This window comes from Micropterus dolomieu, linkage group LG09 (genome assembly GCF_021292245.1).
Source record: "Micropterus dolomieu isolate WLL.071019.BEF.003 ecotype Adirondacks linkage group LG09, ASM2129224v1, whole genome shotgun sequence".
Classification (NCBI taxonomy): Eukaryota; Metazoa; Chordata; class Actinopteri; order Centrarchiformes; family Centrarchidae; genus Micropterus; species Micropterus dolomieu.
Window position 1 is genome coordinate 28,136,857 of NC_060158.1, and position 16,825 is coordinate 28,153,681.

The following is a 16,825-nucleotide window of genomic DNA, read 5'->3' on the forward strand; positions in this document are numbered from 1 at the left end:
CTGGATTATGCCAGATACGTTTGTTGAGTATGAATGAGCGAATGTGGCATATTGGTGGATATTCTTTAGGCGTTGATGGAGTGATCTCTGTATGAAATTAGCTATAGTCTCTCTCTCTTTCTACTTTCTCATCCTGATGCACTCTCGGGTAGGGTTGGGCCGATAGACGATGCCATTGGCGATGGCTGACAGACATCACGACATTGAGCCGGCATCGTGATTGTAAAACCTCAAATTTTCACATTATACCACCCTGTGAAAGCAGGTTTTAATGACCACGAACATTCTTATTATTGTTTTTAAGTATGCGTTGCACCTGCCTCTCTCTCCCCGCCGTCTGCTCCATTTTCTCCATCAGCAGTATCTTTTATAAAGTCGCCTAAAAGACTGAGAACTTACACATATATTAAACATATATTTCCACCCGCGATCAGTTATCACGGCAGCAGGTGAGCCGCAGGTCGGCTTGTTAATGACGTAGCCTATCAAACAACTGAAATCAACATCTGCACCTTGTGTGTTCCCTGCTGCTTTACCTGGTCCGTGCGTAAAATATCCACCGCCAAGTTAATAGTCAAATTTTCGCCCGAGAACACATGCACATAAGACCCCCGCGCACCTGATGACATTGTCCTTCCCGATCTTTCATGGTAGACATCATCCGATGGAAATTTTGGGGACATTGTCCAACCCTACTCTCAGGTACCAAAATATGGCACAGATTGATTTTATGTGAATCGGTACTCGGTAGTACAGACGTAATTCGGTTGATACCCTTAAAAGTACTGAGTTTGGTACCCAAACATGCTACTTCATTTCAGCTGCACCTGAAGTCTGAGACTTGAAGTCAGGCCCTGTGAGACTGTAGCTGCACTCACCTCATTGCCCTTTCCCTGGGACATGCTGTCGTTAGTCAGCTCTTCATCAAAAGTACTTGTGCTCTTAGCCTTCTTCTTGGGCTTCTTCATCTCTTTGTCACTATCACTGCTACTGTTGTTGTTGTTGTTGATGTTGTCATCACCATCTTCCTTATCATCATCCTCGTCGTCGTCGTCGTCGTCGTCCTCGTCATCGTCCTCATCATCATCATCATCGTTATCGTCGTCATCGTCGCTAGCACTGCCACCCTCCTCTTCCTCAGTCCCTCCTTTTTGAGCAGCTGCTTTGCCTTTCTTCTTCCCTGCTGTGGGTCTCCAGTCATTATCATCCTCGCTGTCATAGTCGTCCATCTCGTTCAGTTCCTCCATAGTGGTGAAGTCCAGCAGGGGGCGGTTCCTGCGGAAATTCCATTTCTTGGGCTCGGCCTGAGACTCTTCTGCGTTCACGCTGCCAGACCCTGACGTTGAGGTAGATTCAGTGCCAGCAGCTACAGCAGGCTCAGGCTCTGAAGTCTTCTTGCTCCTGCGGCGGCTTTTGGGTGGGGTGACAGCGGACGTGTCTTTGGTGGAGCCGTCTGAGGAGGGCTGCTGTTTGGCCTTCTCTTCATCTTCCGTTAAGTTGTCCTCAGCGGCCAGGTCTTTCGCCTCTTCTTCATCTATACCATCGTCTGCAGACCCAGCGTTGTTCGAGTCACTTTCAGAGCCTGCAGCGCTGCCTTTAGACCCTTCCTCATCACTGCCGTTGCCTGTGCCGTCTGATCCTATCAGAACACAGAACAATGACAGGGGAATCAGAAGAGTGCACACTGAGGTCACTCTGAAAGGCCTAGCTGCTGCTCCAGCATCTGTAGGGACTTTGTGTAGGCAGGTGTGATTAAAGTCAAACGGAAATTAAAATTACTTTTACAAAGAAATTATGATTGTTTTGTGTACTTCTTTGCTTATTTGTGTCTCCCCAATGGCTGTGAATGTTTTGAAAAAACTGATGTGAGGACTGTAATTTGCTTGGTGCAATATCTGTATGGACTAAAAATATTGCAAGTTTAGCTCAAATTGTTTGTTCTTCATTTAATTTCCAACAAACTCCCCTGGCTGCCAATAGAGGGTCTGATTCTTGATATAAATATATAAATCATATGTTCAATAAATATGCATCTCACAGGTGTAGCCTACTTAATTTGACACACCTCATTTTTCACAAGCTACTTAATCCAAATACTAGAGGTCCTGGTTAAAAAATATTATGTTTATAAACTTAACTGAGCCTATTAGTATGATATTAAGGAAAATTGAAATTGGAGAATGTGACTCCTGAAACTCGTGCAATGCAACCAGCTAGAGATTAAACATATCACTGTTAAGATTAAAAGTATTAAACAAAACATACACAAAATGTTACTCAAAATGGGGGGTTGTACACATTATCAGGAGCTTCAGTAGGCCTGCAGCATATTCTGCTATTGTATATGTTTTCTTTTATCGTTTAATTAGGATGGAAAATGATATAGGTTGAAGGCTGCTAGATTTACAAAGACGGTGCTTACCTGAGGCATCTCCCACTTCAAAGTCACTGTCATCTGAGCTGTCATAATCCAAGGCATCTAAGAGAGAGGCAGCAAGTGGCTTCACCTGCCGGCGCTTCAAATTGCGGTCCACTAAAAATGTGTTGCAGAGAATAAAATAATGTTTGAGTAAGGTGTGATGTCCATGCAGCAGAATAACACATTTGGATTTAGAGTGCAGTGACAAGCAGCATACAACTATAAATAACTACCTGTACAAAAGCAGTAATTAGACAATTCTTCTTACTCTGTACCATGGAAAACCTGTAATTGAAGTGTTGTCTAAAGATGATTACACCCACTCATTGACATTATAAGGAGGTCTGGCCTCAACACATCAGATTGATGATATTATAAAATACAGAACACATCCTCTAAGAATAAATGTACAAAGTTCCTAATCAAACACTAAGCTTATGTTTATACTATAACTAATATTTGGGCTTAGGGTGGCCATCCTGTTTAGTGATGGTTCCTTTAGATGAACAACATTTCTAAACTATGAGTCAACTTTTCAGGATTATGATTTGTGGTGCCTTTGTGAGACAGGATATGGATTTAGCTGAACTGAATTTAACACTAGAAATGTCTGACAGGAATTGTTCTCTCTTAGATGACATGGTAGCTAGCTGAACTCAGTTTCCATGTTTTTGCAGCACTAGCAAGATTTACAATACGTGACCATGCTGCATCGTGCTTTAATTACATTCTCCACAGTCAGTGTTTCACTTTACTTTGTGAAACAGAGCGACTGTAGGGTGTGCATGAACTTGTAGTTCTTTAGTTTTGCCGTGCCTCAGGACTAAGTGGGGACTGTGTTTACATTTCTTCATTCACTATATGATGGAAAGCAGTGATCGTGGTGAACACGTGGTTTGCAGTATTTAGTCTTAGCTAGATCTGTGTTACTGCAAGCGAGAAGACATTTTTTCGGATGCTGAAACTGGGACAAATGAGAATCATGAACGCTCCTCGCGTGCACGGTGTGTTTGTAATAGCAAACTGTTAGCAAACAAAGAGCACCGCTGCGCCTCTGCAGCTAGCGTTAGCAAAAGGCTGCGCAATGCTGTAACTTAGTAATGTCTTGCTCTTTCGGCCTATAGTTAACCACCCAGACTCTCTTTAACCCAATAGTGTTTTTAGGTACACACTGATTTCGTCAAAACCACTTCACATTTACTGCAGTTGTGTCGCCACTTCACATCCTTGTCTGCAAGCAAGGTAGCTAATTGTGGCTAGCATTAACTAGCTGTAGTAATTTAACGTTACGTCCAAAGACGGTAAGTTAACTTGTGTTTTGCAGATCCTTAAGCGCGCTTCACACAGACGTAAGACTAAGAATCTGGTTAGACCGACAATAGCAGACACAGGAAAGTGTCCAACTGCACTTAAAACAAATTAGCATTAGCATTATTAGCAACACCAGGTGCTAGTTAAAACGTAGCTGCGCTAGCTTAGCCGGCTAGCTGCTAATTGGCCGTTCGAGCCAGCAAACTATGCTGTTAAATCGGTGCAAATCCAATTTAACAATATCTTGCTAAGTCTTGCAGTAAAATCACAACGTGGAAAGCAGCACTCACTCTGTAGTTCGTGTTTACTACAAGAAACAAGGCAGGTGTCCCTGTAGCAGCATGTTCTGTGGACAATGAAACACAGCGGTGACGTGCAGACTGGAAGCTGTTGCCATGGGGACAGTTAGGCTTACAGACAGCAGATGGTTACATTTGAGAGAAATTAATACAACGACAGAGGGGTAAACAAATAAAAATGATTAATACATTGTGAAGGAAGTCTCCTAAGAGGTCGTAAGTCTGGTAGATGGTAGTAAGGGACAGGTCACTAGGAACAGAATACCCAGCTGTCATTATAACTGGAAGAAGCCGGAGCCCACACAGCCAAGGACCAGAGATGGGTGCTCAGCCTCAGGTGTGCCAGAGTGACACCACCTTAGAAAACATTACATGTGACCTGCTAATTACTACGTGGCGCACGCAAACCTATGTAGGCCTAACCATAGCGTCTTGTTTGGAACCAATATCCAATTGAGTCTGTACACATGTATAGGTGGGTGAAGAATAACATTATTTGGACAAATAGTGAATCTCAGTAGGTCTAGGAAGGGAAAACATCCCCCGCCAGGAAGTATCCTTCAGATTCAAACACTGCACTTTGATTTTCACTCTGTAGCCTATTATTTTTACCATTTACTTTATTTAATCTTCATTAAATAAGAGATGACCAGCTGAGCTCACAATTATTTCCTACACAAAATTGTATGTATTATTAAAAAACTGAATTTACGTACTAATAAATGAAACACTGCATTGTATGGTATATATTTATATTGCTTTCTATTTTTGGAAGCACATAGACCTATGTACAGCATATAGAAAGACAGCCCTCTCTGGGCCACTGTATAAGACTGAAAGCCAAACCCAGAACAGTGTCGCCAGCTGCTGCTGAGACCCATTATAACATATTATTGCTGCTTTCTAAGCAGATTGTTAATCATTGCAAAGAGACCTATTGCAAACAATGAAAAAGAAAAACAATATATTTGGCTATCTAAAGAGCTTATAAATGAATAAGAACTTTGTTGTACTGTTGTTGTACAACAAAGTTGTACTGCACTTTGTTATCAGTAGGGCAATCTGGGTAGGAAAATGCCATCGTTGACAAATTAAAGGAATGTTAGGTGTCTCGAGGTGTTGCTCCACCTTGAGCTTCCAGAAAAGCTTCATACTCCTTGTCATAGATCCCCCAAGTGTGTGAAACTACTGGAGGGATGAACAGCATTCTCACAAAAGATATTCCATCACAACATGTTGCTCCAAAAATCTCCCAAAATTGCTGAGGATATGATAACTAGTGTACTCAAACATAGCCAGCATACTAGTGCACACGTGACCATACTCACTTACTTTTGTAAGTAGACGGGCATAATATTCTTACAACTACAGACATGACATTTTAGCACTAAATATTTGCTGTCAGTACATCAAAATATCCTACCCTGATATCTAATACAGGACATTTACAGACCTTTGGGGCACTCCTTGTTCAGACAGAGCCAGGCTAGTTGTTTCATGAACTATTCCTTTAACAAAAAATTGCACAATACAACAACAGGAATGGAGGAAAACAGTAAAGACCAAAAGCACTACAAACCTCAGAGTGTTTGGAACAACTTGTTACCAAAATTGGTTCGGACTGGAAAAGACCTTAATTATTTCCCACCTTTGAATTGTTTTGTTTTTATTTCTCTAAAAACCTCTCTCTTGAGAACTCATGCAATTACTGTATTCAGACTTTCTTTTAGATTTATGAAGAAACGGGAAAGTTCTTTTAAAAGGGTGCAGCTGCATGAAAACGCACTTTGGCTGATTTTCAAAATGAGCTTTGTTTCTATTGTCCTCCTTTGACTTTGCCAGTTTAGCAAATAAGAGACGATTAAAATAAATGAGCCTAGATTGATGGTGATACATGGTAAGGGGAAGACTGATGGGGCAGGCATGCGAAAGGGATGATTACAACTGTCCTTGCATGATGACAAATTGCCCTGTATTGTGCTGGAAAGGGGTAGTTTTTTTTATCAGCTTGTATCAGAACACTTTGGGGATATCACAGCAGCCATCATTGTCATCATCACTATCAGCATTTTCATCGTTTTCTCTCCTGCCCTCCTTTGATCAACATAGAGCCTGTGATGCTGCCAGATAGTGTGTGAGGGAATATGACAAGTAGTGGGTCTGAAATCACACTGGTCAATGTGATAATATTAGTGAGGCCAAGTGTAGATTTAACAGAATTGCACTTATTTCGAAGCAGATCCCAGTTTATACACCTCCTGAGCAGTACAAATGGACACAGAGCAGTAAAGTAAAGGCTACACTCAGGTGAGATGAGACATTTAATTGCACACAACGTGACCTCCACTGGGCCTTCTGAGGAAACAGTTTGTGAACAAGCTTCATGCTGAGCTGAGTTTTTCTTCTTTTCTTTTTTTTTTCCAATCCAAGCATTTTATTAGGCCCAGTGTCACAGAATAACAGCTCAAACAAAGAAAAGAAAAGGGCCCTTTTTTCATTTTTCCCTCCCAAAGAAATGAATGAGGCTCAACAAAAGAATGAGGCAGGCTCAGTTTTGGTCTGTTCTTCTTTTGTATCCTTTTGGTACAAAACATCAGTGGAAGTACAGGTGGACAATACTGTTCTTTTACATTACATTTACACATTTGGCTTTTATCAGAAGCGACATGTATGAGGAACAACATACAAGCATTAATAAAGTAAGAGATCAAGTGACAATAGATACTAGGAAGTCCAGCAATAAGTATGAGTTACAAGGTTGTTTATTAGTCATTATTCAGCACAAAGCTGCACAACAAAACAAAATTTGTAGTTCCTTTATGATACACACACAACATATGTAGTATGTATGTAGACCTATATTAAAATATGGTAACATATAAAATAAAATAATATACTCCGGACATTCTGCAGTGCATTTTTTGAATTTGCATTTGGGGTAAATGTAAACAGCAGCAACCAGAATATGAAAGTTGTGCTTGCGCGTGCTTGACCCGGGATGTTGATGGGGCGGGTCTCTGTAATGATGTGGGCAAAACAGTCAGTTGTTTGGACTGGCTGGATTGTGGTCTGCTGCTCTTTAATCCAAAAAGCAATGTACTTTCTTGTACAAACACCAGTAAAAGCTATTAGCTTGTCTGCATCAATGGGAATATGGTGAAAAAGTTAGTTTTTTTCCCCATATTTTAATTTCATATATTCTAGATTCATTACACATAAAGTGAATTATTTCAGGCTTTTTTTGTTTTATTCTTGATGATTACAGCTTACAGCTCATGGAAATCAAAAATCCACATCTTAAGTCATTTTATATGTAATGAGCTAAAATATATATGAAACATGTCGGGTGGTAATGGAGTAATGGATAAGGCCCATACCTTTGGTGTGAGAGACCTGGGTTCGAATCCACTGTGAGACACCAGTGTGTCCCTGAGCAAGCACTCAGGTTACTTGCTCCATAGGCATGCAGCCTCTGATGTATATAATTGTAAGTCGCTTAGGATAAAAGCGTCAGCTAAATTAATAAATTTGACTTTTGGGGAAGCAGTAAGAGTTAACGAAATAATGCAATGCAATAATTGTAAGGAGATAGAAACAGAGAGCACAGGAAGTACATATTAGAGGTTAGGGGTGTTATAAGAGGAAGTGTTCTACGAAGAGATGAGTTTTCAAGAGCTTCTTGAAGTTAGAGAGGGACGCCCCTGCTCTGATGGCGTGTGGTAGCTTGTTCCACCATCGTGGTGGTGACTGAGATTGCTTTGTATGTAGGGATGGCAGGCTTTATGCACATGCTGTGGGTGATGCAGAGACGAATAATGCAGATAGTGGAAATAAAAAAAATCTTTTTTTTAAACCAAGGCTTCATAAAGATGTATGACACCAAAAACTGACAGTAGCACTCTCAATACTGCGCCTGAATGCATCTGTGTAGACACTGACAGAGGGCTGAAGCTCCTGCTGCCCTGTCACTGTTATAGGCTGCATGATGCAACTACAACAACATAAGCTCACATCATGATTTTGATGAACTGAACAAATCGGATTACAGTGCATCACAATATGAGAAACCTACTTCTTTTCCTGACTTTAGCAAAACCACACATGTTCCCTAAGCTAACCAAATAGTTTTTTAGCCTAAAAAGTACAGTACAACATAAGCATTAACTTTAGCTGGACTTTTTGCCAGTGAACATAATGTCAAATGGAGGATCAGCATTTTTCATTAGTAGCAATAAAATATCAAAGATTACAAACGTGTCTATGAAGGTATACACTGGTTTAGAAATAGCAGACTCCTATGCAGACAGTAATCACAACTGGTGATAATGCTGTAATCAGGTATTCAGGAGTATAAATTACTAATATATTCAATTTAGAAATCATATCCTGAATGATCACACACAGATTCAACTTTTTGTTTAGTATATTTTTATTCAAAAGCACAGAAAAGGCTTGAGTCATTTAAAAGGGAGAAATGAGGTGCACACAAATGCTGTGTACATTGAAAATGACCCTCAACCCATTTCTCCGGGGGGGTACAATGAAATGCGGCAGATGATAAAACTAGATAGTGACAACTTTAGTGAAGTTTGATTTAAGAGGAGCAGTAGGAAAGGCTGTGCAGGCTCAGTGCAGAGAGCTGAGATCTTGAGAAAGTGTCCTACCACAGAAATCAGTCAGCTTGATGAGCCAGAGGACAGAAGCAATTACATCGAGAGCAAGAATAACACAAGGTTTAGGAAATAAAAACATTACTATAAGGACGCACCATGACAAGTAAGGTTTAAAACCTCATTTGAAGAGGAGTAATTGCATTGGATGTTATTTATAATTTCCTGAGGAAAAATGTACCAAAATGTCTGTGCTGATCTACAGCCTCGCTCCACCTCAAGATTTTGCATTTAAATTGGAATATTTGTTCATTCATATGGTGTAAATCATATGACACCATGTTCTGCATTTATCTTTCGTGGGACCGCCTTTACATTTCTTTCTATCTGGAGAAAGTGAATTGTATTACTACCCCACTGGCAGTGCCCGATGATGCCTTGCAATAAAATGTTCACTGGTAACCAATTACTTCTAAGGCATGCAGAACAAATTATATTTAAAGTGTCATTTTTGACTCTCACTAAAATAAATCTGGTAAATCAATTGAACACTGAACAAAATGTCTTACTATTTAATGCAGCGGTTGACAAACATTGACTCAGGGACTCGTCAGATGTTCCTGGAGCCCTTGAGCCCCCAAATAACATTATTTGAAATAACCTAATTTCAGTGAATCTAAAATTGTACTTAGTTAGTTCGGACTGGTAACTTTTGTCCATTGAGTGCAGAGAGAAGTGTAAGTTGTGTTTAGCCAAGCCTATGTAACATTTACCAAATAGACGGGTTTCTTGTATACAAACATTACAGGATGATCGCGCACTCAGGGGGCAAAACCGCTTTGGTCAGAAGATATTATTTTTATATTTATTTTTTGACGTTAAGAAACGTTATGTATTGTAAGAATCATATTCCTTGCTACTGTGCTTTCTCTTTTATTTTTAATAATAATCCAAACTGTACAGCATCCTCTGGTCTGAGAGAGTGCAGTGTTTTCAGTTCGGCTGCTTGTTGACTCCTCAGGTTAATTATTGTTCCAGTAAAGTGGATTCATTTCTGAAATGAGCTCCTGAACAGGTTTTCCGTCTCTTTAGGATGGGGTGGGGGGCTGAAAGTAGGCCTAATAGTAACATAACGAGTACCGTAGGCTAACTAGTTACTTTTAACTCCCAGTGATAAGTAATAATAACAGGTAGCATTTGGTCATTACCTTGTCATTACTAATTTCTCAGTAATTTGCCCAACACTGATACGCTGCAAAGACAGAGTGCTGCCTCCTAGTTGCGTGCGCATCTCTGTGATGATGTTGCATCACAGAGATGCCACCAATCATAAGGGCCCCTGTCCACCAAAGGGTTTTTTGCCAGCTTTGAAGGCGCAGTGTTTTTTTTCCGAGACGCTGTGGTTGCTATGATACACAATGTCCGTGGAGGTGATGTGCTGCAAGTAGGGTAGCATACTTAATTTTACTGAATGTAAAAATTTCACCACAAAGTATGTAGGCCTGCTTGCTCTGGCCTTTGCTCTGCATGAAGAAGGCTGAATCATGAGAGCACAGACTGTCCGTACGTGGGTTCATGAGATTTTGAGGGTGAGGAAACACCTCGGCGAGTATGCACATCGTTTCGTTCAAGATCGGATGTGCTCGGTGTGGTGTTCGTCATTCGCGAGACAAAGTTGAACATTTTTCAACTCTTGGCCACCGGGAAAAGACGCTCAGCGCCTCGTCACGCTCCTGCCGTTTTTTTTTACCAGTTTGGAAAAGCGGGGCACTCCCATTGGAATGAATTGAAAAAAAGACGCAGGCGTCAGAAAAAAACGTTTTGGTGGACACGGGCCCTAAGAATCATATTCCTTCCTGCCAATAGTTACAAAGTTACGCTTCACAGACTAGAAGTAGGTAGGAACTACTAGCCTCCCAACAACTTCCAAGCATAATTTAAGATTCATGATTAAAGACTGTATTCTCATTTCTTTCATATTTTTATTTTTAACATCTGGCCAGAGACAACAGAGGGAAATTAACTTTCCTAGCTAATTCTGCCTCATTTACAGTTCCTGTTTTCCATTGAACAATGGCCATTGTCCCTGTAAAATAAACTATATGGCCATAGCAACTGAAACAGACCAATAAATGGTTTAATAATACATCTAAATCTGACATAAACTGCCTAAACAGACATTAGGCTACTTTTGCAAATATAAAAAAGACATTAAAGTGAGCCTATTTGCTCACCAGTGGCTACTGTAGCTACAAGTGGCAATTACAGAATAATGGTTAATGTAATAATGTAGTGTAACAATAACATAAGCAAGCTTTAGGTAGATATTTTGAGCATTAGCAAGTAGAGGCTACAGTAAGTCTGTAGCAGCAAAAGCTCTGAGTGTACTGAATTAGGCAAGAGTATGTTATGTTGCTTATAGGTTCACCTTTTTATTTGTAAGAGCAAGAGCCTGTTATTTTTCTTTCTTTCAAAAGTGACGCAGTCTCACTTTCAATGCGTGCTTTTGCATATAAACATGCATAAGCACACACTAGTCTCACAGCAAAATGAAAGAACTGTGAGTGTGGCGGAATCGTTAATAACACTTTGTGCTCTTTAATTTCATAGCGATTGTGATTAATATCTGAGATTGGTGGTAGCGATGAAGCAGGGAGAGGACTTCATTATGTGCTATGTATTCACAAGTTGTATCTTGTTTATATTTTTTGTGATCAACGTTTTCATTGCTCTTGACGATAAAATTAATGTTCAAGGTTCATTTACTTGTCATTCTACAACACAGTGCTGCACAAAAAAGTTAAAAATCAACTTATTAACCCTTCAAGCTACACATACACACACACACACACATAACATACAGTATATATCCATCCATCCATCGTCAACCGCTTATCCTGCGTACAGGGTTGCGGGGGGCTGGAGCCAATCCCAGCTGACATCGAGCGAAAGGCGGGGTACACCCTGGACAGGTCGCCAGTCCATTGCAGACATATATATCTATATCAATATATATATATATATTAGAATAGAAATAAAAACAATATATATGGCTACTTATAGAGATAAGGCATATAGAAAAGGTAGTGGTATGGTAATGTCCAAAACCAGAATAACAGAAAGTTTCATGCCATTTACTGTATTTATGGTGGAGTGCAGAGGATGAGGTGTTGTTTACCAGGCTGCAGCAGCGTGGACGGCTGTCACAGGTAATACTTGCTTCCATAGATAATACGTGCATCAGTAATAAATAACAAATTAAAGCAAAAATTCAGCTAAGTTCAAAAGAGCTAGCTGCTGCATCTGCATGCACCGCCGTCACCATGGCAACATTCAAGCTTAATAAACCTTTGAGAAAGGATGAGTCTTGGTCATCCAGGTTCTACATGGATACCAGGCATCTGTAGAACATATTGACACAATTAGGGCTCTTATAACAAATGTGTTTGCATAATATAGTTCAATAAATGAATAAAGCTTGACTACATACTAAAGTTAGTCCAGGTGAGCATAGGTCTGAGTGAACACAACGTACAAGATTAACAAAAACACCCAGCTGTAGGTATAACCTGCTCTCATTTTGTCGAGAGTTTATATTGCCATAACTTCTGAGCAATTCTAGTATCAAAGTTAATTTACCAACTAGCCAATTTACTGAAAGCTTGCAGTTTTTTGACCATAAACTCAAAGGTCCCAGTCTTAAACTGCCCCGAGTGCAGAACAAGAATCAGAGCCTTTAGAGGATTTTGGTCAGCTGTCCTTATAAAGATAGAAGTTCATAAAACACAGTAGTACACACACACACACACACACACACACACACACACACAAACACATACACCGCATAAGTATAAGCAAGGTTAATAGATGTCATGGAAACTCAACGCATTAGCCCTGGCACCTTGACACTACTGTGTTACTTGGCTGTGAATAGACTCCTCTCAGTGCAGCATGAGATCCAATGGTTTCCAGATAGGCTTTCAGCTCTGCCACTTTCTATGTTATGATGTTTCAGTCATGTTCAAAGAGTGCCTCTATTGGAGGTTTTCTCATAAAATGTAGATGGCATGTGTCTGACAACTTCCAATTTCCTTTAAAAGGCACACTATTTGTAAAACTTCCAGGCACGCTCTCCTTGGCGCTCTAGACACAGCCTCCATTTCTCTGATGGATTGGCTGTCATATTCCAACAGTGCAGTGCTTCTTTCACTTTATAGACGTCTCTGTGCTCCTGACTGTGCACTGCAAGCTGTAGTTTTTCTCCGTTATCAGTATATTGCTGTTTCCGGCCTCCTCATGTATACAAACAAGTTGCACAACTGAATAATCATGACTTTGGGAGAGTTCAGCTCAGGTGATGGAGTTCATATGCCCCGTAAAGCAATCATCATCACTGACCACCTCATCAGAAATGCAAATGATTTCCATGGAAATTATGTCACGTAAGTGATATGCATGCATGTGTTATATGTTAGTGTGCAAGCATGGGTCTAAGGTCTTTAAACGGTTAGTTTCGGAACAGCATCTATGTTTAGGGTTAAGCTTAGAATTACATTTAGTATTGAATTAGGGACAGTGGAAAAATGATGTGCTTCCATCCAGCAAAAAACATATACAGTACCTTGGCTCTCATCAGCTTTGACTGTCCTATCAGGAGGTATTTTTCAATGACACCCTCATTAGTGTCCTGACCCTACAAACCGGGCTCCACCAACCTATAAAAAGTTTCCACTGCAGTAGCTTCAAAACTTAATGTACTGTAGCCGTTATCACAGGTATATAAAAAATTGTTGTTTTTCCATGCTAGAACTAACTAGCCTGTCTAGAATGACACATTGAAGCATTTTCTGATCTGACACCCCTATGAGAAGGACTTCATCTTCCTGTGTCCTCCCAAAGAGTCACAAATTACTGTTGAAAAATAAATGTTTTCTTATGTGACACCGCTATGGTAAAGATTTGTACAGGTTTAGGCACAAAAACAAGTTGGTTAGGTTTAGGGAAAGATTCCTTAAAGTATTTAGTCAAGTTTAGAAAAACTATTTCATCATACATCATAAAATAACACTTGGTTATGTTCAAGGAATGGTCATGCTTAAAAGAAGTCCCTGTTAAAGTCTGTTTTGTTGACCCATCCATCCATCCAACCCGACCTCTTCCCTACATAGAGTATGTCACCATCGTGTCACCTGACTTCCTTCCTTCCTTTGCTCATTGGGAATCAGTAATGCCACTGAGACTGTCGTTCATCTTGAGATCTACATAAATAACATTGTCAATAGACATAAAAAAATGTCACTGAACAAAATCCTTGTCTGGAGATAGGGTTGGTACGAACCAGGAACTGTTCTTTTAATCTTAAACATCCCTAAAATCTCTGTACTGCAGGTGCTGGGTAACATGTTTGTTTTTAATCTAAGACCCAGTTTGCACAACACTGGATTATCTGATTTAACGGAAAGGTTAGAGGTTGTGGTAGACATGTAGCTGTTGTCCTCACAAGAATAGTTAATAAATGAGTGTGTTTGTGCGTGTGTTTTCTGCATGTGAGCGTCTGAACTCGTGGACATTGTCTTCCTGGTAAATCTGGTCCCTCCAGCAGGCCTGCGTGTGAGCAGCAGCTTATCAGGTCTGACCAGAGTTGCCCTCACTCCCAACCACCTCCATCGCCTGAGAGGAAAATAAATTGCACCCATGCAGTTAATAAGAATAAAAAATATATTGCGAAGGAGTCTCACACAACCATTACAAATAGAGATGTAGCTGGTGGGGGGAGAGGGAGAGAGAGAGAGTGTGTGTGTGTGTGTGTGTGTGTGTGTGTGTGTGTGTGTGTCTTTGTCTGTGTACTTTGACAGGAACTCGTTGGCATGGTGAGACATCTCCCAGTATCAGACAGGGGTTCAACCTGCTTCTCATGATGAACAGCTGAGGTTGTTCTCGCCCTCCTCCACAAAGCCAAACAAAACATTTATTTCCTTCGAATTACACCGCCTGTGTCATGGGTGCATATTGAATTCCTGACAACACCGTGATGATGTCTATGGGAGGTAATTACATATTGAATATTCTTTTTCTTCATGCAGCTCCTGGAGGGGAAAATCCATCTGTTGCGCCCAGAGATTGTATGGAGAAATCATGTTTCCTCAAGCCCTCAAATATAACCATTTATGGTGACATCAAAACAGGTAGAGCAATGCGGGATATCTGCGCCATGGTAAATTAACTTCTGGCAATGCTGCACATGATACATTTCCTATGAAATAAGGAGGCTGTTCTGTTATACAGTGCTGAAAAAGGAAACACTGAGTACTTCCACAAATATGATTTAATAGAAAGATGTGTTGGGTTACAAAAATCTTTTCTGAGAACTGCCTCGCAACACAGCGCTATTCTATTATGGGCTCCTCTGACCTACGTGAAGGTAGGCTAGAAATAAGCAGAAGAGGAGAATAAAAGCATGAGCTCAATTTTGGGGAATTACATTTTTCAGTGAAAGGTCAACCAGGTAAACACACTATCAATGTGCTGCACAGAAAAAAGGACTTAAAATTGAGGGAAACGGCGGCACTTTTACTCTATTAGCCATTATTAAAGGAATTATTAAATGTTTAAAAAATATGCTCATTTGCTTTCTTTCCAAGAGCGAGGTGAGTAGAGAAAGTCTCACAGAACTGGAGTCAGGACAGTAAATGTTCATGAAGCTGCGCACAGTCCAGTATTGCCAACTTAGAAACTTTCTTACTACATGTTGCTTTTTTTTTCTTCTTCAAAAAAGCGCCTAGCAACTTTTTTCGGCAGTCCAGAACGCCTCTCTCTTGATGAGGGTCAAGTATTTTCTCATGTGCTTTCATGTGGCTGTGGCTCGCTGGCCCGACAGTGTTCACTGAGCAGGGGAGAGCAGCGGCCCGTTCAGCCGACAAATCAGCTGACATACACGTGAATGAGCTGTAAATGCGCATACTTAATGACCAATCTCTAATCCCTATTGTTTGTCTGGGGAACTTTTTCTACTTTGTTGTTATTCTAAATGATTTAACTTGACCATTTAATTGTCATTTTTTCATACACAGAGTTTCCAAGAGTGAGATTATTCCAGTGTCTGGATATTCATGACACTTCAATTCCACAGTCTATATATCAGCCCAGTTTTGATGTAAGAAGTAGATTCAGATGCATATTGAACAGATACTAAGTTATAATATATATATTATAAGTTAAGAAATATAACAGATAGACCTATACAGTAGAAGAAAGACTTAGCCTGACTTTTAACTTTTTAAAATGTTATACATGCTAATCATTACATATACAAATTAGCACATAATCTAGCGACTTTCTTACATCTAACTCTTACACAGTGTTGTTGGTTTTAACATTGGTCTTTCTGTAGGGGCTGAATAAAAAAGACACAACATGTGCAAGGTGTTTTGAACTTTGAACAGTGTCAGGCTAGCTTCCTGTCTTTGTGCTATGCTGGGCTTACCTTACTCTAGCTCTCTACTTTACAGACAGGCCTCAGACTGACATCATCTTGTCTCATTCTTGTAATAAAAGCAAATAACTGTATTTCCCAAAAGATTTACTGTAACTTCTGGCGCCAGCAACAGTTGAAGAAGCCAGTAAGATGTGAAACATGCTAGCATAGCAAAGGGGAAACATGTTTTCCAGCTACTGGAAAGTTGTCTAACTTACAAATTGTGTCTTGTTTATTTATACCAGATGTAGACATTGTGATTTTAGAAACTCTGATTCATTTTTATTTGTTTAACCAACAACCACTGTAACTTTACCGTCAACAAAACCTAGGAAATTAGCTTGGTCGCACACGTTGTCTATGAAGATTCTCAGTCATCCAGGTCATAGTTATCCAACGAAGGTTAAAATCAAGGGCAACTGGACTTGGTTGAAGATACTGGAAGACGTTTCGTCCCTCATCCAAAGGACTTCTTCAGTTCTGACTGACTGGCAGGGAAACTCAGCTATTTAACCTCAGTGGGGTCGTTGGCCCGGGTCATCGATACCGCTGGTTCGTTAGTGTTCCTTGTTGCTGTGACGACAGTCGTTACAGTCGTTAAGACTACCTGTGGCCAAGACTGAACGACCATCGTTGGTATCTTCACCTGAGGCCAATAGGTTACGTTTGTTGAGTTTCCTGGGAAGTGATGAAAGGACAGCATTGTAAGTGG

General features: G+C 40.3%; 1 protein-coding gene across 7 annotated transcripts in view; it reads right to left on the reverse strand.

Moving 5' to 3' along the window:
- The window catches only part of phf14 (PHD finger protein 14), a 105,484-nt gene extending 101,164 nt beyond the window's left edge, over nucleotides 1-4,320 (reverse strand). For 6 of the 7 annotated variants that reach the window (XM_046058295.1, XM_046058296.1, XM_046058294.1 and 3 more), the window contains exons 1-4: nucleotides 4,219-4,320; nucleotides 4,021-4,117; nucleotides 2,423-2,533; nucleotides 879-1,639 (exon numbers count right to left, since the gene is read on the reverse strand). In XM_046058295.1, the coding sequence (XP_045914251.1) occupies nucleotides 879-1,639; nucleotides 2,423-2,533; nucleotides 4,021-4,117; nucleotides 4,219-4,305 (1,056 nt within the window). In that variant the 5' untranslated portion in view covers nucleotides 4,306-4,320. The remainder of the gene's footprint in view (nucleotides 1-878; nucleotides 1,640-2,422; nucleotides 2,534-4,020; nucleotides 4,118-4,218) is intronic. The other variant, XM_046058297.1, reaches the window with a different exon arrangement.
- Between the last annotated feature and the right edge of the window lie 12,505 nt (nucleotides 4,321-16,825).